The 25,945-nt window shown below is 52.5% G+C and overlaps 2 protein-coding genes across 2 annotated transcripts in view; both read right to left on the reverse strand.

The window, feature by feature from the left end:
- The window catches only part of CRHR1 (corticotropin releasing hormone receptor 1), a 54,055-nt gene extending 28,819 nt beyond the window's left edge, over positions 1-25,236 (reverse strand). Inside the window, exons 1-2 of the mRNA XM_047757391.1 lie at positions 24,993-25,236; positions 541-628 (exon numbers count right to left, since the gene is read on the reverse strand). Of these exons, the coding sequence (XP_047613347.1) occupies positions 541-628; positions 24,993-25,025 (121 nt within the window). The 5' untranslated portion in view covers positions 25,026-25,236. The remainder of the gene's footprint in view (positions 1-540; positions 629-24,992) is intronic.
- LOC125114221 (60S ribosomal protein L13a-like) lies at positions 8,277-8,682 on the reverse strand. Its single transcript, XM_047757392.1, has one exon. The coding sequence runs from the start codon at positions 8,654-8,656 to the stop codon at positions 8,378-8,380; it is 279 nt and encodes a 92-aa protein (XP_047613348.1). The 5' UTR covers positions 8,657-8,682; the 3' UTR covers positions 8,277-8,377.
- Positions 25,237-25,945: the final 709 nt, after the last annotated feature.

Raw genomic sequence — 25,945 nt, forward strand, 5'->3', positions numbered from 1 at the left:
ATATTTTCAATGTACAATGGGTTTATCTGGATGTAACCTCGTGGGAAGTCAAGGGTGATGTGTATCTCAGATACCTCCAACAGTGCCCTGCACAGAGTTAACGCCCTCCAGTATCGTGCTTGGGGCACTTTTAGCAGCAGCAAACAGCAGGCTTTCTTCCTCACTGAAGCCTGAGTGACAGCCCAGCCCTCCACTCTGGATTCTCACAGAGGCAAGGGCTGAGGCAACTTCCCCTGTTGTCCACCCAAAGCAGGGAAGATAACTGCTTGGCTCACTTGCCACAAGCCCCTCTGTGCCCCGGGCAGATGCTGTCACCTAATCATAGCTCCTTCCCACCACACTTGCGCCCAACTTCAGGATTCTCCTCAACACGGCACTTGGCACTCGGTAGACAGCTTGGAGCCCTAGAGAGGCAATCTCTCCGCTCTTCCTGCCCCAGGGCACGGCTCTGTGTGCAGGCTCCGATAGCCCTGGGGTGGTGGAGGCGGGGGTAGGGCTGTGGGGACCAGGAATCTTGCAGGAGGCAGGTGGGGTACTCACCGGAGACGTTGCTGGCCAGGGACAAGCTCTCGCAGTGCTGGTCCTGGAGGGAGGCGGAGATGGAGTTCAGCCCCAGGAGGAGAAGGGCCTGTGGGCACAGGGAGGCGAGAGACTCAGTCAAACCTGCCATGAGCTGTCTGGCCTGCTGCTTCCTGCTTCCCTTGGGTCCCCATCCTACACGGGTCTCATCCCAGACCCAGACCCACCCCCACCCGCCAGCCCAGCCTCCCTGCCCTCCTCCCATGTGTGCGCTCTGCCCAGAAGGTCTGTGAGGGAGGCAGGTAACAACAGGAGTCCGGGTTCCCAGGAGAGGGGTGAACTTTCTCCCTGAGGGCTGGGGGCCTCCAGCTTAAGAAAGCTGCCTTCCTTCTCATGGGACCCCAAGGATGACACACTTATGTCCCCTGCCACTCCCCTCTCCCACAAAGACCCTCATTAGTGCGTCTCTCTCCCGCCCAGGCTGCAGGAACTCAGGGCCCATGGTTTAATGAGCTGCATCCGCAGGCCCTCATCCCTGCCCAGCTAATTACTGGGCACTACAAACTGTGCCTCACCCTTTTACACCTGCGATGGTGCCCCCTTGTCTGGGGCTGGTGTTCCTGATGAGGAAGCTGAGGTCCACAGGGGTGAAGGGATAAATGGGCTTGGGAAGGATGGCTGCCCTAATTCAGGGAGAATCTTGACCTCTTACCCTCCCTGGGGGCTCTGTGTCACTCTAATCTCAGAATTTCAGGCCACCTGGAAGAGTAGCATGGGTCCCACACCTGGAGGGCCGCCACACAATCATTGTGCCCCCACCTTTGTCAACACCCTCCCTATGGATTTAGAGCCAGAAGAGACTTGGCATCCAGCCCTGGGTTTCACTGTGTTGCTATGAGCAGGTGACTTGACCTCTCTGTGCCTTAGTTTCCTCACCTGTGAAGATGGGTATAATAGGTTCTCTCCCCCACGGCTTACAGAATGCAGCATAGGCAGAAGTCCTTTGTGAGTAGCACAGCTTGCTGCACAAGGGCAGGGGTTTTGTTTTGCTCATTGCATTCAAATTTGGTGAATATATTAATCGGTTGCATTGCATTTCAGGTCCACAACAGGTACTCAATAGGTCATGTTGATTGATTTGAACTTGTTGATTCTTAGCCAAGGGTTTGCTGGGGTTTTTTTGGGGGGTGGGTGGGATTTGATTTGTGACGGGCTAAGAAGCATGTGGAAGTTTGGAGTAAGGGTGTAATGTCACCAGCCCCTCCCTCTAGTTGTCCAGACATGGGGGCCTGGATGACCCATAGAGCTCTATCTCCCTGACCTCATGGGAGGCTGTTCTCCGCATTGCCACCCCTGTTCCCCTGCTCTTTCCTCCTGGGGTCCCCTCCCTGGAACCCTCTCCTCCACCCCAACACCCCACGATGTCTCAGCCCCAGCCCATTTCCAAACAGGTCTGCCAAATTCACTGCAGAACATCAAACAGAAACATGTAGATCTGGAAGCCATTTTAGAGCCATTTCACAGGGGAAAATGAGATCGGGAGAGAGGCAGGGGCTTGTCTGCATCTCACAGTGACCGAGTTTCTAATTTAGACTAGAGCCAGGGTGGTGGCCAACTCTAGCAGCACACATTTGCAGCCATTATGTGCAGACTTCAGTCGCAGGGCTGGGACTAGGGTGAGGAGAGCAAGGCAATCACTTTGGGTGCAAAATTTAAAGGGTAGGGGTGGGGGAGTGCCAAAAAACTCAATAGTCAAGATACATAATATTTTAATGTATTATTTTTGAAACTCTAAATTAATGCAAAAAAAAAATCCATGATGAACAACATATCAAAAGCTTTTCTCGGAAGTTCCTGTTGTGGATCAGCAGGTTACCAACCCAACTAATATCCATGAGGATTCGGGTTCGATCCCTGGCCTTGATCAGTGGCTTAAAGAGACAGTGTTGCTGTGAGCTGTGGTGTAGGTTGCAGATGTGGGTTGGATCCTGAGTTACTGTAGCTGTGGCTATAGCCAGCAGCTGCAGTTCCAATTCAACCCCTAGCCTGGGAATTTCCATATGCTGTAGCTACAGCCCTAAAAAGCAAAAAAAAGAAAAAAAGAAAGAAAGAAATCTTTTCTCTTTTTCTTTTTATGGCTGCACCCCCTGCATGTGGAAGTTCCCGGGCTAGGGGTCAAATCAGAGCTGAAGTTCAGCCCCATGTCACAGCCACAGCAATGCTGATCCGAGCCACATCTGCCACCTACCAGATCCTTAACCCACTAAGTGAGGCCAGGTATGGAACCCACATCCTCACAGAGCCAGCATCCTTAACCCGCTTAATCACAATGAGAACTCCTCAAAATTTGTTTGTTCTGTTTTGTTTTTAAAGGCAGGATCGGAGTTCCTGTCGTGGTGCAGTGGAAACAAATCTGACCAGGAACCATGAGGTTGTGGGTTCGATCCCCGGCCTCGCTCAGTGAGTTAAGGATCTGGCGTTGTCATGAGCTGTGGTGTAGGTCACAGTCATGGCTCAGATCCCGCGTTGCTGTGGCTGTGGCATAGGCCAGCAGCTGTAGCTCCGATTGGACCCCTAGCCTGGGAACCTCCACATGCCTCGGGTGTGGCCCTAAAAAGTAAATAAATAAATAAATAAAGGCAGGATCACTAACAGTGCTGGGCCATACTGGAACCTATGGTAAACGGAAAAATCAATAATAATATTAAAATATTATTTAATACCATGACTTGGGGCCGCTCCTTAAATTCCATGCTTGAGAAAAATCCCTGCTTGTCTACCCTAGTCCTGGCCTCCTTACTCACGTACCTTTTTCCCAAGCTGGCCTCCACCCCTTACCCCATCCACCCCTCCCTGTAGCTGTACATCCTCCCTTCCCCTGGACTCCCCTCATTGTTTCTCGAGCTCAGGACCTTCCCCAGTCCTTAGAGGCAAACTGAAAACCCGCCCTTTTTTGGAGGTGAGCTTAATTTTTCTGTTTTTGTTTTTTTGTCTTTTTACAGATGCACCTGCAGCATATGGAAGTTCCTGGGCTAGGAGTTGAATCAGAGCCACAGCTGGATCCGCATTTGTGACCTACACTGCAGCCTGTGGCAACACCGGATCCTTAACCCACTGATCGAGGCCAGGGATTGAATCCGCATCCTCACAGACACTATGTCAGCTTCTTAACCTGCTGAGCCACAACGGGAGCTCCAGAGGCAAGCTTTCCAAGCTCACCTGCCATGACTGTCCTCTCCTGCCCGGCCCCTCAACCCGTGCCAGCCACCTTCCAGCTCCTGTCTGATGACAAAGGCAGACTCTGCTCCCCTCTTTTTTTTTTTTTTTGTCTTTTTGCTATTTCTTTGGGCCACTCCCACAGCATATGGGGGTTCCCAGGCTAGGGGTCAAATCGGAGCTGTAGCCACCGGCCTACGCCAGAGCCGCAGCAACGCAGGAGCCGAGCCGCGTCTGCAACCTACACCACAGCTCACGGCAACGCCGGATTGTTAACCCACTGAGCAAGGGCAGGGACCGAACCCACAACCTCATGGTTCCTAGTCGGATTCGTTAACCATTGCGCCACGACGGGAGCTCCTGCTCCCCTCTTTCCCACCCTGCATTCCCAGATGGAATCAAATGCTCCCCACTCCTGGTCAGAGCCTGGCCGGCCCCTACGTCCTGTAGGAAGCTCCCGCCTTTGACACTGATGCTTCACCCACTTGTCCCTTCAGTGTGTCAGGCATTCAGACTGAGCACCTGGCTCCTCAGCAGGCTTTGTTTATCCCCTCGCTGGCACACTCCTCCTGTCCCGTCTCTGGGGTCTTTCTGCTTTTACTGAGCCAAGCTCCAGCCTCTAAGCACACCCTCCACTGTGCCCCCCAGCCTGTGCCCAGCGCTTGGCCTCAGCCAATGGTGCTGGGGTCAGCTTGCTGCCTCCTGGGACTCAGGAGTGATTAGAACCAATCCATTCATCTCTCTGGCCCCAAGGAACTTCCAACGCTTTATTAATCAGTAATTAAACTTCACAGTCCCCAGAGAGATGCCGAAATATCTCTGCCCTCATTTTCCAAAGGAAAACGCAGAAGCGGAGAGAGGAGGAAGCCACCAGGCCCGCCTGTGGCTCTTGAGGGCTGAGCAGAGAGCAGTGTCCTCACTAGCACAGTCAGCAGGGACTCAGCGCCAAGCTGTCCCCAGAGAGTGCAGCTCATTTGGGCTGGCCGGAGGCCTCTTCTAGAAGGGGACTAGGAGCCCCTGCCCCTAGCTTGTCACCCACCCCTGCCTCTGCCACCTCCCAACACAGACACATGCACACACACACACAGTGGAAATGGGGCTCCCAGAGCCAGCTCAGCCTCAGGCAAATTAAAGAAACTGATACACCCTGTTCAAAAATATCCCCTGCTGCCTGACATTCCACCACTATCCTTCTCTGCCTGAAGCTGTGCTTCGTGCTTTGGTCTTTCAGATCCTCCCTGAAAGCACCCTGTGTTTTATTCACACTGAATGACTTGCTCCCCCAGTGCACAGGGTCTGCACACTTTTGCACCCTCTTCCCCTTGGCCCACCCCTTCACCTGGTGAACTCTGCACCCCTCAAAAGCCAGGTCCTTGGCAGCATCTTCCCCAACCTCCAAAGCAAAGCAACTCAGTCACCTGTCAACGTGCCCATGTTCCCTCCACGCACGCACTAGACCCCAGGGAACGGAGAACTGAGACGAGTCCCAAATGCACGGAATGTAATGCTCAGTACAGAGCACTTACACCTCAGGGTTCTAATTAGATGGCAAACACACCAGCCAGAAGGTCTGAGCCTGGCATCTTAATGTCCTGGGGTTCACAGAGGAGCAGGGCAAATCCAGATTCGTCAGGAAACCAAAGCAAATGCCACAGGACCTGTCCTTGGCCGGCTGCCTCTAACCTTGACCCTTACCTCTCCTTGGACGTGATGGTTCACAAAGCCAGGTTCTACCAATAGAGGCCGGTTTTGCATTATGCAAAGAAAAAAGGCTTCTTAAAATTCCCCGGCCAAGTTCTTCTCTCAGGAAAGGTCGGCTCTGTGCAGAATCTGGGCCTGTGCCACCTCTTGCTCTGTGGAAGGGTTTGTAAAGGCTCCTGGCTTATTCCTAAATCACGCCTTCATGGAAAGTCTGGAGTTTTCCTGTGTATTTCCTCCCACCACACCTTGATCTCCTCTTCAACATTCACTAGTTTTCCAACTCCAACAGGAAATCACTGCACTGTAGGAAGGCCCCCAAAGGTGGAAGGATATTGTTTGTTTCCTTCTAAAGCTGAGAGTTCTTAATCTGGGGTCCACAAACATTGAGATGGGGGGTAAAATTAAATGCAGAATATTGCATGGAATGCCCACCATTTTCCTGGGAGGGTGCAGAGCTCTCTCTGCTTCTCACAGAGGTCTAGCACCCCAACATATGGCTGGAGAATGTGGTGAATGGGGTCATATCGGAGGCCTGGGCCTCACCAAACCAGACATGTCATCCTCTCTCAAAGTAAACCAAAAGTGGTTTTGGCCTCAGAACCACCACATTCTTGGACCCATTGTCTTCTGCCCTAACCGCTAGCTCTCCTTCCAGAACCATTTTTGACAAACCAAGTTTTTGGGACTTTGTGAGGTGGTAGAGAAAACCAAAATGGCACTGAGGATCTGAAGCTGGCAGGCACTGGCTCCCCCTCGAGGAAATGCCTCACTTCCAAGTGCCAGCCTGGCAGCCCCACAGCCCAAAATAAAACCCGCACCTCAGCTGCAAATCTCTCCACTCGCCAAAGAGCCAAACAGCCAATCTTTGAATGTTAAATCTGAGAAGGCCAAGGTAGGGGGCAGGCTCGATCATCACATAAAACGACGGTCCAAGGACCCAGAAGTCTCTGACAAGGAAGGGGCCCGGGGCCGTGGAAAGCAGACAGAGCCAAGTCTTAGGCTCCCCATTTTACAGGGGTTTTACAGTTGAGGTGCCCAAGATTAAAAAACTGTTTTAGTGGCTGAGAGGAGACGAGGGTCCAGGAAGCAGGTGATCAGGGTCTGTCTTTCAAGTGGATGCAGGATGGAGGAGGGGAAAAGGTCAGGAGAGGGCATAGGAAGAAGGGATGGGCAGAGGAGAGGAGAGGGCACAGGAGCCATGGAGGGAGGGGTGAGAGGGCCAGAGTCTGACAGCAGCTGGCCCCTGGCTGCTCCAGCTGCTGCCCTTGCCTCCACCCCCAGGCCAGTCCAGAGTGTGGCTAGAATTGAAGCTGCCATCGCAGTTCCCAGTGTGACTTTGGCATAAAGGTTAATCACACCCGGAAAATGCTTATTAGACACCATAAATAACTATGTTGCTGAAGCTCACTTTGGTCTTTAAGGCACAAAAGTGCAATTTCCCTTGATGGGATGATCTGGTAATTAACCTTTCAGAGAGGGTCCTGAAGGGCCGCTGGAGGCACCAGGGGCCACCCTCACCTCCCCAAAGTTCATGAGAAGCAAGGAGAAGGCGGCATGCCTTCCCTCCCTCTACCTCTGATGCTCAGCCTGGGAGAGCCCTCAGAGTCCCAGGGAAACCTCCCGCAGGGGCCAGGGACCAAGCTGGCCCTGGGACAGAACCACGGCTGCAGCATTTGAGAACCATTCTTCATCAAGATCCCTCCCCCTTCTGCTGAGTTCTGAACCCCGGCCTGCCACTGACTGAGTGACTCTGAGCAAGTCAGCTGGCCCTTCAGAAAGCATCTTTATTTTCTGCATCACAGGGATGCCAGCCACCTGGGGGAAAAGAGGAGAGTGATGCCTTCTGAAATTTAAAATCTACTACAAGTGCCCATGTGGTCACTATCATGACTTGGTCACTCTGGGCCCCAGAATCTTGCTTGGCTAGTCTTGGTGCCCCTCCCAGCCTTGGGGGAAGGGCTGCAGCAAGACCCTGGCATGTGGAAGTTCCAGGGCCAGGGGTTGAACCACATCCCAATTGCAACCTCTGCCACAGCTGAAGCATGCCAGATCCTTAACCCGCTGTGCCACATGGGGACTTCCTGTCCTTTGTTTTTTTAAACCACCAGATTACAGGATCTCACCAAGCCCCTTACTGTACTGGGATTGTACATTCAAGGAGTCCAGGACTCCTTAATTTGGAAAATGGGGAAGGAATTCAGAAAAGGCAGGCAAGGATGCGCGTGTGCACAAACACACACATACCCCACACACCGAGAAGGAGAATAGCAAGGCAAGGTGTATGTGAGCGCAGGGGGATGGTGGAATTACAGGAGGGGTCAGTATAAGGTCACAGTATGGGAAGGATTCTTGAGGGAGGGGAGTTTGAAGGTGGCAGAGTGGGCACAGACTGTGAGAAGGAGATAGAGGGCTTTTTTTTTTTTTTTTTTTTCTTCTTCAAAAATCATTTATCAGTTCTGGATCACAAAGTATAGGAGAGATGCCCTGTGACCCCTTGACTGCACCTGTTTCCACAGCACCTTTGCAGAAGAGCCCCCGACTCATGCTGCCCAGCCAGGCAGCCTCTCACCCCCTAACAGCTGCAGAGTATAGTATTCCCCCGCGGGGAAGTTTAGCAGATGCCCTGCACACAAAGTGGAGGCCCTTCCTCTTGGCTCACTCCTGGCAACACTGCACCTGCACAGCCCTTGGCCCTGTGCTTTTAGAAAGGCCTTTCTCCGCCAGCAGTGAACAAGGCCCCTCTGCTATACCCAAGCTCCTAAGCCCTAGGCTGCCCGTGGCCCCTGGAGGTCCCCCACATCCTAGGGTGGCAATGGAGGAAGGGCAGGCCAGGTGACACATGAAGAATAAACAGTCAATTTTATTGTGCTCAGACTAGGAATCCATGGGTTTTAAGGACCTCTGTGAATTTGTCAATCTTCTTCTCTATGTTCTTTTCGGCCTACTTCCATAGCCTCATGAACTGTTTCTTCTTTTGGTAATGGATCTTGGCCTTCTCCTTCCTCTTCTCCAGGGTGGCTGTAACCTCCTGGTACTTCCAGCCAACCTGATGAGCGAGGCACCCCAGGTAGGCAAACTTCCACGTAGGCTTCAGACGCACCACCTTGAGGGTGGCAGGAACCACCATCCGCTTTTTCTTGTCATAGGGTGGCGGGATCCCACCAAACACCTTGAGGCGGTCCAGGGCGGCCTGACGTCGCTTGGTCTTGTGGGGCAGCATGCCTCGCACCGTCCGCCAGAAGATGCGGCGGGACCTCGGTACGGGTTGGTGTTCATCCGCTTGCGGAAGAAGGCCAGGTACTTTAGTTTGTTTCTGAAAAAATTGCCAGAAATGTTGATGCCATCACAGCACGCAACCACCACCTGGGCCTACCCCCTCCACCATCTTCGGCAGCTGCCTGGGAAAGCAAGAGGGCTTTTCAAGTAAGGGGAAGGTCCTGAGTTTGTGGGGATGTCACAGGCCACCTGTGGAGGGGTTCGGTCACTGGGATGAAATGGCTCCCTCAGGCCTGGAGAGCCAAGGTGGATTCCCTAGCATCGACTTGTCATACCTGTCAGTTTCGTCATTTGTAGGTGCAGAAACTGATGGCCAGAGAAGGGCAGTGAGAGCCTAGAGGCACCCGTCTCTTCAGTAGGTGGGCGGTGAAGCTGGACCTGGCTGCTTCCCTGGCCTGGGAGACCCTGACTTGGGGCCCAAAGAGTCCCTGAATCTCTCCAGTGTGGTCAAGATCGCAGCCTTTCCTGGTGACCGCCAGAGACAAGACCCCCAGTGAACACTGCCGCCTGCTGGCCAAGGAAGGAAGGTCCACTCCTCCTGGGTCCTACGGTCCCCTGGCTCCACAACTTGAATATCTGAGTATTCTGACTCTGTTTTGCTCCGCGCTGGGTTTTTTTTTTTTTTCTTCCAGATTTATTGAGATGTAATTAACATATAACACTGTAAATTTAAGGTGTACAGTGTAATGATTTGATACAACCATATATTGCAAAATGATGACCATAATAAGGTTAGGTAACATCCATCATCTCACAGTTACAATTGGGGGGGGGGGTGCGCATGTGTGTTGAGAACTGTTAAATCCACCCACTTAGCAACTTCCAAATACACAACACAGTATTGTTAACTAGAGTCACCATGCTCTCCATCACATCCTCAGAACGTATTCATCTTATAATTGGAAGTTTATACCTTTTGAACCCCTTCGCCCATTCCTGCTCTACACTCTACTCCCAGCAACAGCCAATCTGTTCTGTTTCTCCGCGTACAACTTTTTTAGATTCCACCTAAAAGTGAGACCATACGGTATTTGTCTTTCTTGGTTTGACTAATTTCACTCAGCATAATGCCGTCGAGGTTCATCCATGTTGTCACAAATGGCAAGATTTCCTTCCTTTTTATGGTCGAAAACTATTCGATAGTATGTATATACCACATCCATCCATTCATCCATTGATAGAGATTTAGGTTATTTCCACATCTTGGCTGTTGTACACGATGCTGAGATGAACATGCGCATGCAGATATCTCTTCAAGCTAATGATTTCATTTCCCTTGGATACATACCCAGAAGTGGAATTGCTCTATCATATGGTAGTTCTATTTTTAATATTTGAGGAATCTCCATACTATTTTTCATAGTGGCTGTACCAATTTACATTCCCACCAACAGTGCACAAGTGTTCCCTTTTCTCCACATCCTCCCCAGCACGTATCCCTTGTCTGTCTTATAATAGTCATTCTAACAGATGTGAGGGGATATATCATTGTGCTTTTGATTTGCATTTCCCAGATTTAATTGCCTTGTTGATGGGGCTTGTTTTTGGTTTGAGGTGGGGTTGCTATTGAGTTGTATGAGTTCCTTACGTATTTGGGAGATTAACCCCTTATCAGATATGTGGTTTTCAAGGTATAACCTCTTTTAAGCAAAGCCAAGAGGAGAAAATCTAGATATGAAAAAGAGGAAGGGTCATAAATCAAAGATTTCTTTAGAAAGCTGGCTCCCCTGTTGGACTTTAAAACTAGGATCTGGTTTGCAAAAAAAATAAAACTATGCACAACCAACTCTTCTGAAACCTATGTGCCTACAGGGGATATATCTGTAGTGGAGGAATGACAACACGGGGGAAGTCCAGAGCCCACATGCAGTTGTGCAATTTCTGCCCTGCACAGAGGTGCCCAACGGAGGGGGGCTCTGGGGGCTACAATTGCAGGCTGTGCATTAGCAAAGCCGAAACCCTTGGGTAGTGCCTTTTTGCAGAGGTGCTCTAAAACCTAGTCAGGGTAAAGCTAGACTTGGGACAAAGGGTGGCAATGCAGGATGTCCTCTCTCAGCCTTCTTGACTGCCCAGGGCTTTTGCCCCCAGACCACCCTCTTTCCCCTACCCTGCCCCAGGCCAGCTCCTCCTCCATGGCCTCTTTCTAGAGTAACAACCTGTCGCCACCTCAGAGCAAACAGCCTGTGCTTTCCCCAAAGTGGGAGAGCAGTAAAAAATTACTCTATTCTAAGCAATAGAAATAATTTATTGTTACAATTAATTGACTTCAATAGCTATTGGGCAGAGAGAAAAAAATGGGAAGGAAGATCTTCTGCCTACATTTGTGGAAGGAGGGCACCCCTGGGTGCTCCTGCCTCCAGGTCTTCTCCCTGGGGCCCTGGGCTCAGGGTGTACCCTGCCCCCCTTCTCTGCTACTTCACTCCTCTGCTCCCACAGCAAGGCCCCAGAGCAGAGGCAAACGAAGCCCGCTTCACCCACCCTAAGGGCAATGAGGACCTGAGAGACCTAGCTCTGGAGTTCACATGTGCCCCTCCAAGGGTCCCAGATATAGTGTCCAATCGGGTTATAAGCTCCCTGAAGCAGGTCTGTGTTTGGCTAATTTTGTACTCTGGGTGGGGCTTGGCACAGAGTGGGCCCCAATACCTGTTTTTTGAATGAGTAAATGAATAAATGACTGAATGACCGAAGGGGTGGGGTTTTCACTTTCTTCTCCCGTTGATCATGGGATCCCACCAGGACATTTTGACAGGTCCCCTATTTCCTGCATCTCTCCCCCCTGCCCCCTGGGAGCTCTCTTGGCCTGTCCTCCTGCACTGGTCTCCACCTTGGACTCCAGAAGACTGTGCTGAAGGAAAAAGTGTTTTGGGGTGCAAAGTGCAGGGCTGAGCTCCTGTTCTGATCTGACAAACTCATTACTCCCTGGTCCCCTTCCGCGCCGCAGTCTCCTCACCTGTGAAATGAGGAAGGTGGTGTTCCCTACACTCCTTTCCAGGTCTGAATATGCCCTGACTTCAGGGCTTACAGGGGAGCCGAAATTCGGACCTCTAACTTTGAGGCCAAAGAGATCCACACTGGAATCTTTTATCTGCCCCTTCCTGCCTATATGACCTTGGGCAAATCATTCAACATCCCTGAGCCTCAGTTTCCCCATCTGTAAATGGGGCTAAAAAGGATGAGGTAGTTATATTCTAAAACTTCTGGAAAGAGTCAACAATACGGTGCATTTAGGAAGTTCCTGCTGTGGCAGGGGGTGTTAAGACTCTGACTACCTCGCCTGGGGTTGCTGTGGAGTTTCGAGTTCAATCCCCAGCCCGCTGCAGTGGATTAAAGGATCTGACATTGCCGAAGCTGCAGCATAGGTCGCAGCTGCAGCTCGGATTCAATCCCTGGCCCAGGAATTTTTTAATGGTGCAGCCATTAAAAAAACAAAAACAAAAACCATGGTGCATTTAAAACACCATGGGACCAAACACATGGTAAGTTGTTAACCAACAGTAGTGATTACTATTACTCACCTATGTGCAAGGTGCTTCCTTCCTGACTGCATCTTTCTCCCCTAGAAGTGGTCCCCTGCACTCACTTTCCATCACCACTCTATTCTAGAGCCAGCAGCCCCCTGCCAAAGTAGAGTCTGCCTCAGTTGCTGATGCAGATTCGCTGAGCTGGGGAAGATGTGGGGGGGTGGGCGGGGCCCTGGAGCCCCACGCATCTCCCATCCTGGTCCAGTCTCCTTTTCAGTTCTCACACATTCTTTCACTCCCCCTCTCCCCCAACCCCCAGTGCACCTGTGGCCCAGGGAAGTTCTGAGGTCAGGGGTCAGGGACGGAACCTGCACCACAACAGTAACCTGAGATGCTGCAGTGACACCGATGGTTCCTTAACCTGCTGTGCCACAGGGGAACTCCCTTTCTTTCCCCCTCTTGATATGATTCGCTCATCAATATTTTCTCATAGCTCCTGCCTTGCCAGCCTCCCTGTCACCCTTCTACATACCTTTGTCTCCGTCTCTGTCCTGAGATCTCCATCCCTCCGTCTTCCCCAGCCTCCATTTTCTCCTCCCTCTCCCCTTCCTTTCGTTTTTCTTCCTCTCAATTCCAGCTTTGATCGAAGACTTGCACACTGCCTGCCCCTGTGGTTTTTAACACTTAATTCTTCTCAACCGCAAGAAGTGGAGCCTTAACTATCTACCACACAGATGTTCCAGTGCCGGGACTGTACCCCTGGGCAGGTCAGCCTGTTTCCCTGCCTGTCCGGCCTCCCTTTTTTTTTTTTTTTTCCTGTCTTTTTGCCTTTTCTAGAGCTGCTTCCCACGGCACATGGAGGTTCCCATGCTAGGAGTCTAGTCGGAGCTGTAGCCACCGGCCTACGCCAGAGCCACAGCAACGCGGGATCCGAGCTGCGTCTGCAACCTAAACCACAGCTCACGGCCACACCAGATCCTTAACCCACTGAGCAAGGCCAGGGATCGAACCCGAAACCTCTTGGTTCCTAGTCGGATTCGTTAACCACCGAGCCAAGTCAGGAACTCCCTGGCCTCCCTTCCTAACCCCTACCCCTTCATGGATCCTCCAAAAGAGGCGGTTCAGGTTTCCTTTGCCTCTTGAACTCTAGCTCTGGGCTCCAGCCACGCTCCCCAAGAGCTGGCAGTGGAATTGGGGGTGGGTAGGCACCAGTGGGGTCCTGTCAGTGGGGGACTCAGGAAGGATGGAGTTTGGTTCTTGCCGGGGAGTGGAGCAGAGCCAGGGCTCTGATTCAGCCCCTGTCCCCGGGAGCTGCTCAGTGGTGAACTGCAAGCAGCAACTAGACACCGGGAACCGGTCTGTGAGGGGGTGGGAGAGGCATCTGCTACTCTGGGAGACAGAGCCGAGGTGTTGGGGACAGCACGGAGACACCAGCCATGCAGGTGCCACTATCAGCTCAGCCCTCTCTCTGACAAGTGCAAAGTGAGGAGGATTTCGGTGTCGGCAGAAAAGGGATGTCCTTTAAGAAGCTGCATTTGAAAAAGGGATGTGAAGAGGGTTGGGAAGGCAGAGTGAAATCATCTGGCTGCTGGAAATTAGTTTCCCTTAGAAAACTGTTTAAGTTTTTGTTTTGTTTTGTTTTGCCTTTTTAGGGCCGAGCCCATAGCATATGGAGGTTCCCAGACCAGGGGCCGAATTGGAGCTGTAGCCACTGGCCTGTGCCACAGTCACAGCAACTCCAGATCCACACCACGTCTGTGACCTACACCACAGTTCACCACAACACCAGATCTTTAACCCACTGAGCAAGGCCAGGGATCAAACCTGATTCCTCGTGGTTACTAGTCGGGTTTGTTACCACTGAGCCACAACAGGAACTCCTGTTAAAGGTTTTAAGGCTGTTTTTCCTAGAGAAGCGACTGCCTTCTAAGGCCATGAGGAATGGCTTAAACGGGGCTGCTGGACCACCACACCCCACTGAGCAGAGAGATTCAGGGATGAGGAATAACCACATAATCGCCCATGAGATAGGCAATGGCCCTGCCTGTTTCTTCGGCTATAAAAGAAGTGAATTAGGGAGTTCCCATTGTGGTGCAGTGTGTTAAGGATCTGGTGTTGTCTCTGTGGTGGTGTGGGGTCCAATTCCTGGCCCAGGCACGGGGTGGGTGAAGGGGTTGCTTCAGCTGTGGCTTGGATTCAATCCCTGGCCCAGGAACTTCCACATGCTGAGGGTTCGGCCAAAAAAAAAAAAAAAAAGTGAATTAGACAAAATCAGAAGTTTCAGACAGTGCATGGCATCACGAAATCACGAAATAGAAAATTCTGTTTCTCAGGCTTCACCTCAGTGATCCGGGTTCAGTCAGCCTGAGGGGAAACTTGGGAGTCACTCTATTTTTTAACGTTCTCCAAGTGATTCTAAAGTGTCACCAGAATTGAGGGTAACTGAACTAGTCCAGTAGTAATCAGCTGGGGACAATTTTGCCCCCTGGGGACATGAGGCAACTCTGGAGTCATTTTTGGTTGTTCTGGGAGGTGCTACCGGCATTTTGCGGCTGGAGGCTGGGGATGCTACTCAGCATCCTGAGATGCAAGGGCAGCCTCACAACACGGAATTACCTGGCCCCAAATGTCAGCAGTGCTGAGCAGGGGAAGCCCTGGGCTGAAGGGCTCTGCTCTTCAGCCTGCTCTGAAAACACTCATGCCGGCCCATCGTGGAAGCTGGGAGTGAGGAAGGAAGAGGGTGATGGGAAGAGAACCCTGGAAAGAATAGAGGAAAGAGGAGCCTGCAGGACAAGAAGAGGCCCTGATCTCACTCTGTGGCCTGGGACCAGTCCTTTCTCCACCTCTGAGCCTTGGCCCGAAGTCAGGAGTTTGGCGGGAATGACCCCTGCTGGCTGGCTGGGGAGATGGGAGGTCCTTCCCCTCACTGCCTTCACGGTGCTGCCTTCTCATCAGGCCTCGTCCTGGCGGGTGTGCACAGGAGATGCAGATGAGGCAGGAAGGTGGGCACCTGCAGGTGTAGCCATGGCTGGGGAGCAAGCAGCAGCAGCAGGGCAGACACACAGCCTTGTACCAGAGCTGGTGAGCTGGGCTGGGCAGCCTGCCCTGCTGACAGCTCCTTGGAGGCAGGAGGCAGGGCCAGACCCTCCAGGATGGCGCTCCCTTATCTTGGGTGAGCCCAGGGACAAGGGCTGGAATCAGCATGGCACTGAGTCCTGTGAGCTTTGGGGTGGGCCCACCACCACAGAGAAAGGGCTTCCTGTGTCTCCAGAGCACAGTGACCACTGAATGTCGTGAGTCTTCCCCCGACCTCGGTGAAAAGGTGCAGGGTGATGAGTGAGAATGCGGAGGGGGAAGGGGCCCATCCAGAACCTGTCTGGTGGAAAGACACTGAATAAACCCAGGGTTTCCACCCCTCGTGCTTCATTCAGCCCAGGTTGGCAACACGCCTCACAGCCGGAGGCGCTCGGGGGGAAGGCCAGCAGTCAGACTCCCTTGCAAAGTGAACCAGGGATTCTGGGCCCTGACTCTAAAGCCCCAAAGGAGGGCTTCAGATCAGCGCTGCTGAAAGGGTGGTGGGGACCGGTGCAGGGCTGCTGACTTTCTGACTGAGCATAAGCATTTGGAAATGTTGACGTGAAGCTGTCTTCGCCATGACACCCACACAGTGTCAATAGATTCATCATGTGGAGCAGGGTCTAGACCAATTCAGATGCTGTCATGTGGTGTGGGCTGCACGGTCACCACGTGTAAGGGACCACATGCCGTGGATTGGAAAGATCTAGGCACGGAGTCCTTCCCGCAGCTGGTTTGAGAAGCCCCCCTTCAACTACAGGACAGCCTGTGATAGAGGAGGGACTTGAGTACTGGCAGGGTCAAAGGGAAAAATAAAGGTGGAGGGAGAGGCTGAGGGAGGAACTCGGCAGGGAAAGCAGTAGGTCCCACTCACTGAGCTTCGGTATTTCGGACAGGTCCCTTCCCACACAGCTATTTCCCCCTTTACTCTCCATCATGGTCCAGAGGAGGACCAAGCCCAGAGAGGTTGTGTGACTTGCCCAAGGTCACCCAGCCAGGAAGCGGCAGAGCTGGCTCCAATTCAGGCCTCCTGCCCCCTCAGCTTCAGGGACTGTGTTCCTCCTTCAGGATGTGCTGCTTCTCCGGGGTGCACTGCATGGGCCTAGAGCTTCACAGCCTGGCAGCAGTGTTCATGGCGGGGGTGGGGGGTCGGGGGTGGATGTCACTAGAGCCCAGCAATCTGGAAAGACACAAAGGCTGCCCCCCCCACCCACCCATAGGGATCTAGAAGGTAGGGATATGGATTGAGAGACAGGATCCCATGGAGGGAGCCAAGAATGGGTCTACTCCTTTCCAGTGGTGCCCTCTGCCCACTTCTGCCTTACCTAGTCATTCCTGCCTCGTAACCAGCAGAACCAGGACAGTGGAGGAGGGAGTTCCAAGGTGCCACCAAGCCTCCTCCCCAGCCCCTACTTGGGCTCTCTGAAGACCCGAGGTTCTGAGAAGGGTCTTGCACCTCTGTCCAGCCCCAGACCTCCCTCTGGCAATGTCTTCCAACAGCCCTGCCCAGAACCCTTCATGAAACAAAATGCTGTCCTTGCTTTTCCACGTGGACAAACGCCCCCAGTGCTCTGGGGACCAGAATGTAACACAGGGCAGAACTGGCATCGCTCAATGTTAGTAAGCAGCGCCAATAGCGTAGCACTCGATAAGCCATTGAGTCATAAATCCACATGCAGAGCCAGGGGAATCTATCTGTCTAGCTTGTCATTTCCATATCTCCTGTCGCCATAGCACCTCCACGTGCACAGATAAATGTTCGGCAGGGAGCGGGAGCAGGGAGATGCCTTCCATGGAAGTCAGCATCTATTGTTCACCTACTGTGCTTGGAGTACTGGGCTTGGTGCTAGGGACACGGTCTTTTGTTTTTGCTTTTATTTTTAAGAGAATCCTGGCCCAGGCAGAGTTCAGAATCTATAGTGGGACAAGGGCTCAGGTTAGATGCACATGAGCAAGGGAAGGAGGTCTGGGGAGCGCCAGAAGAGAAGATGGAGAGATGCAGGGAGATTCTGGCTCTTTCACCTGTAGAATGGGACACAAGGACTCAGTGGGGTCATGTGTGTGGGCGCTGGCACAGAAGCAGCTCCGCGAATGGTATATCTGGCCAGAGAAGCTGGAGGGAAAGGACAGGAGGATGGGGAAAGGCAGGGGCTCAGACCAAGGCCAAGACACAGGCCTCCCTCCAAGGACCAGCCTGTTGGCCTCCCAGCCAGGCATGTATGGCCAGGGGTGTGGGCACGGAGGCTGTCCAGCATGCCATCCTCCCCTACTGCTGACCCTACAGTCCCTGGGGGTCCAGCTGCTCCTCTAGGAGTCCGTCCTCCAGCCCCAGCCTGAGGGGGTGGGTGCCGCACACCTGTCTCACTGCTTTGACTGTGCAGTAGACTCCAAGGGGGTAGCGGGAGGGGGGGATGCTATTATAAACACTGCAAAGGACTCCCTGCGGATCCCAGGGTGTGTGTGTGTGTGTGTGTGTGTGTGTGTGTGTGTGTGTGTCTAGGAAAGAAAGAGATAGACTGCACACTGGGGGCCACTTAGAACCACAAAGGCAACAGGCTTTGTTCTTTCTGAACTGGGTGGGGTGAGCCCTGCCCTGGGAGGGTGATGGAGGGCATGGGAGCACCCCTGCTCTCCTGGCCCTGACGGCTGAGAAAGGCTCCTGGCAGCAGGTTAGGGAAGGTGGGGTTAGAAATGGCGAGGGTGCTTTCTGGTAAACCCCATCTCTGGCCTCAGTACCAGAGGCACACGTTCTAAAGAGAAAGTACAAAGCAAGAACAGCCGAAAAAGACGTGCAGGTCTCTCTTTTTTTTGCTATCACCTCTTTCCCTCTCTCTGTCTCCCCCTCTCCCTCCCTCCCTCCCTCCTCTCTCCTTTCATCCTGACCTTTCTGTCCTGATCTCTCTCTCATACCAACTTTAGCCAGTGATTTCCATCTCTGCATCACATTTTGCTTCTCTCGTCTGTTTCTCTGCATTTCCAAATCTTATATGGTAATAAAACTGTCCATCCTGAGCAGGCTTACAGGCAAGCAGCTGGTCCTTTTGCTTCTGACAGTGAGGCCGGGGCCCTCAGTGCAAGGGGGCCTTCTGCCCCTTAGATAGCCCAGGGCTTTCACTCAACCCTTTCCCGGGGTAGCCAGACCCCTCCTGGACCTGGCTTCCTTATCCAGCCTCACAGCCCTGTCCTTTGTCCCTGGGTCTTCCTTCCCTTCCCCACCCAGCTCTGTCCACACAGTGGTGGGGCTGCTCCAGGAGCAGCTGGTACCTATGGAAACTATATAGCCCTTTACATACCTTGCCAAGAAGGCTGGGGAGACACCCCTGCTGTAAATGGAAATGTCGCAGCCATCTCTCACCCTAGCCTGTCACTGTGGGCAGCCTGCCCTCCAGCTCTTCGGCTCCATGTACCTGCCAGGATACTGAGCAATATGTTATCCCAAAGACCCGACCTCCCAGCACTTAAAGGTTCAGCTAAGTCTCCCACTGTGCCTCACAGCAGCCCCACTACATCTTAAAACTCAATGTTGGGTGGGCTCCAGATTGTAGTCTGCTGGCCTAGAATAAACTCTACCTCCTCAGATCTTCAGGCACAGAAGCAGCTGTACCAGTCTGGCCAGTTTCTGTCCTGGGCTCTGACCTAGGCACCCTGGCTCCTAGCCAAACTGGCTGGAGGTTGGGAACAGATTGACAGGGGGAGGGGGGCCAGTGTACATCCCATAAGCCCCACCTCTATGCACCTCACTGGGGCTGCTCCCTGGGACCCAGAAGCGCCAGGGGTGGGACTACGATCTTGCTTGTGTTTATGGGGCAGAAAGAGCCCTCACAAACATCTTTGTCTGTCCCCGAAACAGCTTCATGGGACAACTGTCCAAGAATACCTTTGCCAAAGCACTTGAGTCCGTGGCTCTCTGAACCTGGGACCCATCTGGAACTGTATCTCAACATGCCCATTTCACAGAAAAGGAGGTGCACATTCACACTCCCCAAGTCTTCCTCCCTCACACTCTTTCCTCCTGCCTTCTGGCTTCTCAATTTTGTGGGAGCCAACACCCATTACTCTGAAAAGAAATGGTAAATAATCTGTTGCTTAATGGAATCCAGCTAGTTGTTTTCAAAATAATTGTTTGCATCAGTGAGTTAATCATTTTGTATTATCCTCCCTACATGCCCTACTTTTACTGTCAAATATTTTCACACATCAGAGGTGCTCAGAGGACCAAGAGCAGGCACCTCAGTCCTTTGACCTTTGAGCTCAGCTGGTGGCCCCATCCCTTCTCCCCAGGGACTGTGCAAAGGATGCTGGGATAGGAGGAGACTCTACATTCCCAAGCACTCCTTCCTTTACCTCCCCTACCCTCATCACTCGTTTTGCTATTCTTCCTTGGATTGGTAAAATTCAGGAAAGATTTATTAAATGACTCCTTAGTTAATATTTATTAAGCACTTACTGTGTGCCAGACAATGTGTAATTGTGCTTAATTTCACACTTGTCGTCTCATGAAGTTAGCATGATTATCCCATAAAGTAGATAATACTTTCCTCTTTCTTTCTTTCCCTTTTTCTCTTTCTTTCTTTCTTTCTTTTTTTTTTCTTTCTTTCTCTTTCTTTCTTTCTTTCTTTCCTTCTTTCTTTCTTTCTTTCCTTTTCTTTTCGTGGCCGCACCTGCAGCATATGGAAGTTCCCAGGCTAGGGGTCCAATCGGAGCTGCAGCTGCCAGCCACAAACACAGCCACAGAAACACCAGATCCGAGCTGCATCTTTGACCTACACTGCATCTCACGGCAATGCAGAATCTTTAACCCACTGAGCGAGGCCAGGGATCAAACCCACATCCTCACAGGTATTATTATGTCAGGTTCTTAACCTGCTGAGCTACAACAGTAACTCCCTTGGTTTTTTGTTTTGGTTTGGTTTGGTTTTTTACAGAGGAAGAAACTGAAGTTCAGATTGATAACATAGCTCTACAGCAGAGTCAGGATTCAAGCCCACATCGACTTCACCTGATGTTCCCGTCCATACAAGAAGATGCTGGCTGCCACCTTGGGTGGAGTGAAGGCTGGCTGGCCAAGAGGGACAAGTTGGAAGATCAGCATTTAAAAAGGACTGGACGATATTACTTCCAAGGGATTCCGCCGACAGGAGCCCCGAGGATCTATGTAGACAGGAGTCATTTGTAATTAACAAATGCATTCGTTGCATATAAAACTGTAAGCTAATACTTGGCCTTAGCTCCAGAAAGGGCTCGCTCTTCCCTTCTGGTGATGCCATGAATGGTTAGGTAGAGTTGGAGCTGGGAGAGATGACCCCACCCTCTCTTTTCACAGAGGAGGAAACAAGAAAGGTCCCAGGTCACCTGCTACCAACCTGCTCTCCTTCAGACCAGCCAAGGCTCCACCCTTAAAGAGGTCTCCAAATCATTGAGGTGCTTCATTGGCTGTTTGTTGCTTTCTTTTCACTTTTCAGATAACCATAGTGGGCTTAAGGGGAAGTTCCAGTCTCTTCTGTGTGAGAGCTGGCTTTTCTGCTCAGGTGCTTTTGGCATCTCAGTCTGTTTTGACATGACATCTGCATTTCAACGGGAAGAGCAACGGGTCCGCTCAGACCATACACTAGTAAACCAAAGGAAGCAGCAATAACACCAGCCAGCCAGCCAACAAACATTTGTGAAATGCTTACTACGAGCAATGGATTATTAGTCCCAGTGCTGTGAAGGGTGAAAAAGGCAAAAATGCTGTATATTGAAAGTCCAGGAGCTTTTCCTAGTTGTTTTTTCAAGCATTATCTCATTTTCTCTGAAGAGCAGTCACCTTGCAACTTTTTTTGAAAGCAAACTCTGCACCTGGTGCTGTTCCAGGCACTTTGCACATATTAACTCTTTTTAACCTGAGGTATCGCCTCCATTTCATAGCTGGGAACACTCAAGCTCAGAGAGGGGACTTGGGTCCAAGTATTGAGGTTCTGCAGCAGGGAAGGGGCAGAGAAACTGAATCTGTCGCACCCTACTCCTCTCATGTGAGGTTATGGCCCTAAGGAGTGTTTCTGGAAACTGATCTTCCACAAGAGACATGAAAGCTAACAGGGAATCTAGTCAAATAGCTCTCTTTACAGAGAAACTGTAGCTCAGAGAGGGAAGGTGACCTACTTGAAGCCACACAGCTAATGAGAGGTATTGCTGTGACTGACATCATTTTAGCAGCTCCTAGGCTGATGGTCTTTTCACCCCAGTAGCTGCTAAAATGAGCAGCCCTGTGCCTAACCCCTTCCTTCTAGGTCACATCATGGCCGGGGCCCAGGCCCATGGGCTTGTTTGCATCTTGAACACTTGGGGTGCTGCCAAGGGGCATCTTTGACCCTCCATACTCGTTCTGCATAGCTGAACCCCACTGGATGCTAATGTCCTCGAGTGGCCAAATGTTAGAGAGGGTGAGAAATGGATTTTCCACCTGAGCTTGCCCTCACCGGCTCCGGGTCAGTGTTTTGCTTTTCGCCAAATCTATGCCCTCCTTAAGAACCAGATGGACCTAAGTCTGGACCTAAGTCCTGCCCCTCCCCAGGGCTGGACATATCAAATCCTAAGGACTTGGCCTGGCTGTCAGCCCTCCTCTCTTACTTTGTCCCTGGGCAGTGGCCATGCCAGTTGTCCCCACGCCATATACATCACTTTTTTGCCTTCGTTTTCTCTCCTGCCAATGCTCCCTTCAAAAACTGTGCTCCATGTTATTATTTTTATTTTTCATTTTATTTTTTTTCAGAGCTGCAGTTGCCAGCTTATGCCACAGCCAGATCCAACGCCAGATCCAAGCCACATCTGTGACGTCTGATGCAGCTTGCAGTAACGCCGGATCTTTAACCCACTGAGTGAGACCAGGGATCAAACATGAATGCTTATGGATAGTAGCAGGGTTCTTAACCTACTGAGCCACAATGGGAACTCCTGGCTCTGTATTATTTGTCAAAGAAGTAATTTGGAATGGCCCAAACGTGCATGGATATAGGCATGGCAAAGAATATCCCCTCACAGGGAACAGAGATGTTGACAATCTCCCTCTGGAGGCTCAAGAATAACATAGGATAGACTTGGTCTGTGACAGTAAGTGAGAAGGCATTCCCAATGTGACAGTAAGTGAGAAGGCATTCCCAATGTCCACACCTGCACTTGAAAAAAGGCCTGCAGGGATTATTTTCAAAATGATAACAATAGCTGTTTTAGGAGGGTGAGATTGTAATAATTTCCCCCTCTGGTTTTCAAACTTTGTCTAATACTACTAGATTGCTTTCATGACAATAACAATAAAACCAGCTCTCTCCGCAGAACTCACTCTCCATTCATAGCCCCCCCCCCCCCGCCTCCACACCTCACACTCACCCAAACCTGCCATTGTGAGCCACACTTGTATCTCCCTGTGAGGAGCTGTGGCTTGTGGGCAGGTGACCCAGACAGCATTTTACCAGTATCCTCGGCGTCCACACAGACAGGCACACACACACGCATACCATCTCTCCCTCATTCACACACACACACACACACACACACACACACAAAAATCTCCCAGTCACCCACACACTCTTCCCCAATTCTCTGTAACCAGTACAGTGAGAGGCCTACCCTAAAGGACCCAGAGTGGATCCTTTCCCCATACTTGTGGAGGACAGTCAGACTTTGGATGAATCCCACCTAGATTCAGACTTTCATTCTGACGAAACCACCCATGCTTTCTCTCATCTGGTACAAGTCTAGGATGAGATTTAAGCGGCTTAGAATATTTTATGGTAAAAGCTAACAAAAAAAGCCTTAGAGCCACAGTGCCTGGGTTTGAATTCTGGCTCCACCACTCACTGGCTGTATGACCTCGAACCAGGTACTTAGCCTCTCTGTGCCTCAATAATAATTCCTACTTCCCAGGGTTCTTATGAGGACTAAATGACTTAATATTTGCAAAGCAGGTAGAACGATGCTGAGAAAGTTATATATGCTACATAAATAAAAGGAAAAAGGTAATTATTTCATTGAAATCAGCATTAGCTGCCTCTCATTCACCATGGTATGTATTTATTGAGCACCTACTGAATTCATTAGGCGAGACTTAAAGAAACACACCTTACCACTTAGTAGGGAAAACACATACAATAACAGAAAAAAATTTTTCTTTTAGTAAAGCATCATAATTTTAAGCAGAGATTTGCATGTGATTCGAAGAAAGGTCAGAGAAAGAACATTTACCAATTACCATGTACACTCAAAAACAAAAAAGTTCAATCTTTTGAATTATTTTAAAAGGTTGAATTGGGTCTAATTGATTTGCAGATTTAGGCCAAGTTTCAGTATACACTAGCCTTTTGGAAAATTTTACCATTCAATGCCATCTATTCAACCTCTCTAGATGTTTTTATTCCTCCCTCCCTTCCTTGGTCTCCTTGATCACCCAGAAAATAATCTCTGGGTTCATCCCCAGTCCTCAGTTAATGGGTAGGGCCAGGATATGGGTTCAATTAGACCAATCCCCAGGCATTTTTAAAAATCAACTTATAAATACTCTAGAGAGGGAGGAAGAGGATGGAGAAAGCCTTAGTAACTGGTAACGTGTCAACTGATGACCTGGCAGCAGTTGCATTTTAAAATCTTGATGGTTTACCTCAAACCACTTTGTATGCTGATATACATTCAGCTGGTTTAATAACTGATAGGAAAAAATGAAATTCAGTCAATCCGCGCCCCTCTACCAAATCCATTCAATTCTTAAATGCACCGAATCCAGTCAAGCTGGTGTCTGTTTTTCCACAGGCCGTCCACACTGACCCAGCGGGGTCTGGATCCTCAGGCGAGGGCCGCGCTGGACTCCCCCGCGGCAGCGCCGAGGCCCACCTACCCCTCGCTCTGGCTGCTGCTCCGAGCCTACACCTCGTAAGCGGAACCGCTTTGGGAATCGCTTATCATGGGGAAGTAGCGGCTGGCACGAGCGGCGGGCCGAGCTGTCGACCCCGTAGCCTTTCCCTGGGCCCGCCGGCAGCCCCGGCCGCCCCCGAACTTCAGCGGACAGACGCTGGACGTGCGGTCTGGCGACTTTCCTAAACTCAGGGCGCCGGAATCGCGTCGCCAGAGCTCGGGCAGGAGGGAGCAGGCGCGGGGACTCGCGCGTGCAAAGGCTGGAAGAGCAAGCGTGGTGCTCCGGCGGGCGGGCCGGCGGCGGCGGCGGAACGGTAACTACCGCCGGATGCACGGTCTGCTCCCCGGAGATTGCGATCCAGGGCTCTCCGGCGCGGGGGGCATTTATCTCCCTGGACTTGCAGGGGCAGGAAAGAGCTCCCAGGGACAGGGCGGGGGGGGGGGGGGCGTGCAGAGTGGGGGAGTTGAAGAGAGGGTGCTGGGGCGAGTGGGAAACCCCTCTCCAGAGCCTCTCGTTCCGGAACCCTGGTCTACACAGGAAGGGTGGGTCGGTTCCCAACGCCTAGAGCGATTCCCCGCACAGAGCTGGTTACCCGGGTGGGCGTCCCCCCGCCCCCCGCAACGCCTACGGCCCGTCAGCTTCGCCACAACAATTTCTTTTTGCACCTGAGTTCTCCTCCCACCGCCCAACGCCCCCTCCAAAGGTCCTGGAAGAGGGAGTTGGGCTGCCCCTCAAACGCCGGCCGCCCCTGGGCACAGTTCTTCTCAGTGACACCCAAGCCCTCGCATCACACCCACAACCCACCGAGCCCCGCGCCCCCAGAGCTGCTTGCGCTCGAAGGCTGACCATCTCGCTCTTACCTTGACGAGCCGGAGCTGCGGGCGCCGTCCCATCCTCGGGCTCGCTCTACCGCCGTCCTGGATGCCTGGGTTCCCCGGACATCCCAGAGGGGCCGGCTGGCGGGTGAGGGCTCGGGCTGCGCGGGCTGGGCGGCCGGGCTCCTGTGTCGCTGCAGGTCGCAGAGGTGCCCGGCTCCGCGGGCCCGCAGCCCAGCCCGGCGGGCTCTCGCTCTCCCCTTCCCAGGCAAGTCCGGCCGCCGCTTCCTGACTCAGCCTGGCCGGCAGCCGCCTCCTGCTCGCCGGGAGCCCGCCTCGCCCCCGCCGCCTCCCCCTCGGTCCGCGCCGCTACTCGTCTCGGCTCCCCACCCCCTCGCCTGGGCGTCCCCACCCCTCCCTTCGCTTCCCCTCCCCTCCCCGCCGGTCCCTCCTCCGCACCTCGCCCCTCTGCTCCCTCCGCCTCCTCGCCTCCCCAGTCCCCTCCCCTTCCCCGGGCCGCCTCCCCGCGCCCTCGCGGAGCTGACCCTCTTCCCCCCGCGCCCGGGTTTGCGGCAGTCGGCTGGGCGCGCTGGCAGCGCTGGTGGCCGCCGCAGCCCGGGGAGAGGCTGAGGGGAGGGGGGAGGCGGGAAAGGAGGCAATCTCCCGTCTCCTGCCCGACTTCAGGTTGGGGCCTGGGGAGTCCAAGGGCGTCTAGGGGGACTTGGGAGGCTCGGGTGAATCTCTTAAGAGCGAGGTTATCGGAGGACGGGGAATAGGGCAGCCCGAACCGAGCGGAGCCGCCGCGGAGACCGCGTGAGGCTGGGAACTGCGTTTGGACAATTCCCGCCCAAGCAGCCGGCCCGGAGAAGGTCCCCGCCGCCCCTGCCTCAGCAGGGCTGGGTTGTCGGGCTAGACCCCTCGCGCCTTTGGCACGGACACACCAGGGGCGCGCTGAGGCGCGAAAGCTCTGAGGGAGGAACCCTTCTCATTCATTCATT

This window comes from Phacochoerus africanus, chromosome 14 (assembly GCF_016906955.1).
Source record: "Phacochoerus africanus isolate WHEZ1 chromosome 14, ROS_Pafr_v1, whole genome shotgun sequence".
In the NCBI taxonomy this organism is placed as follows: domain Eukaryota; kingdom Metazoa; phylum Chordata; class Mammalia; order Artiodactyla; family Suidae; genus Phacochoerus; species Phacochoerus africanus.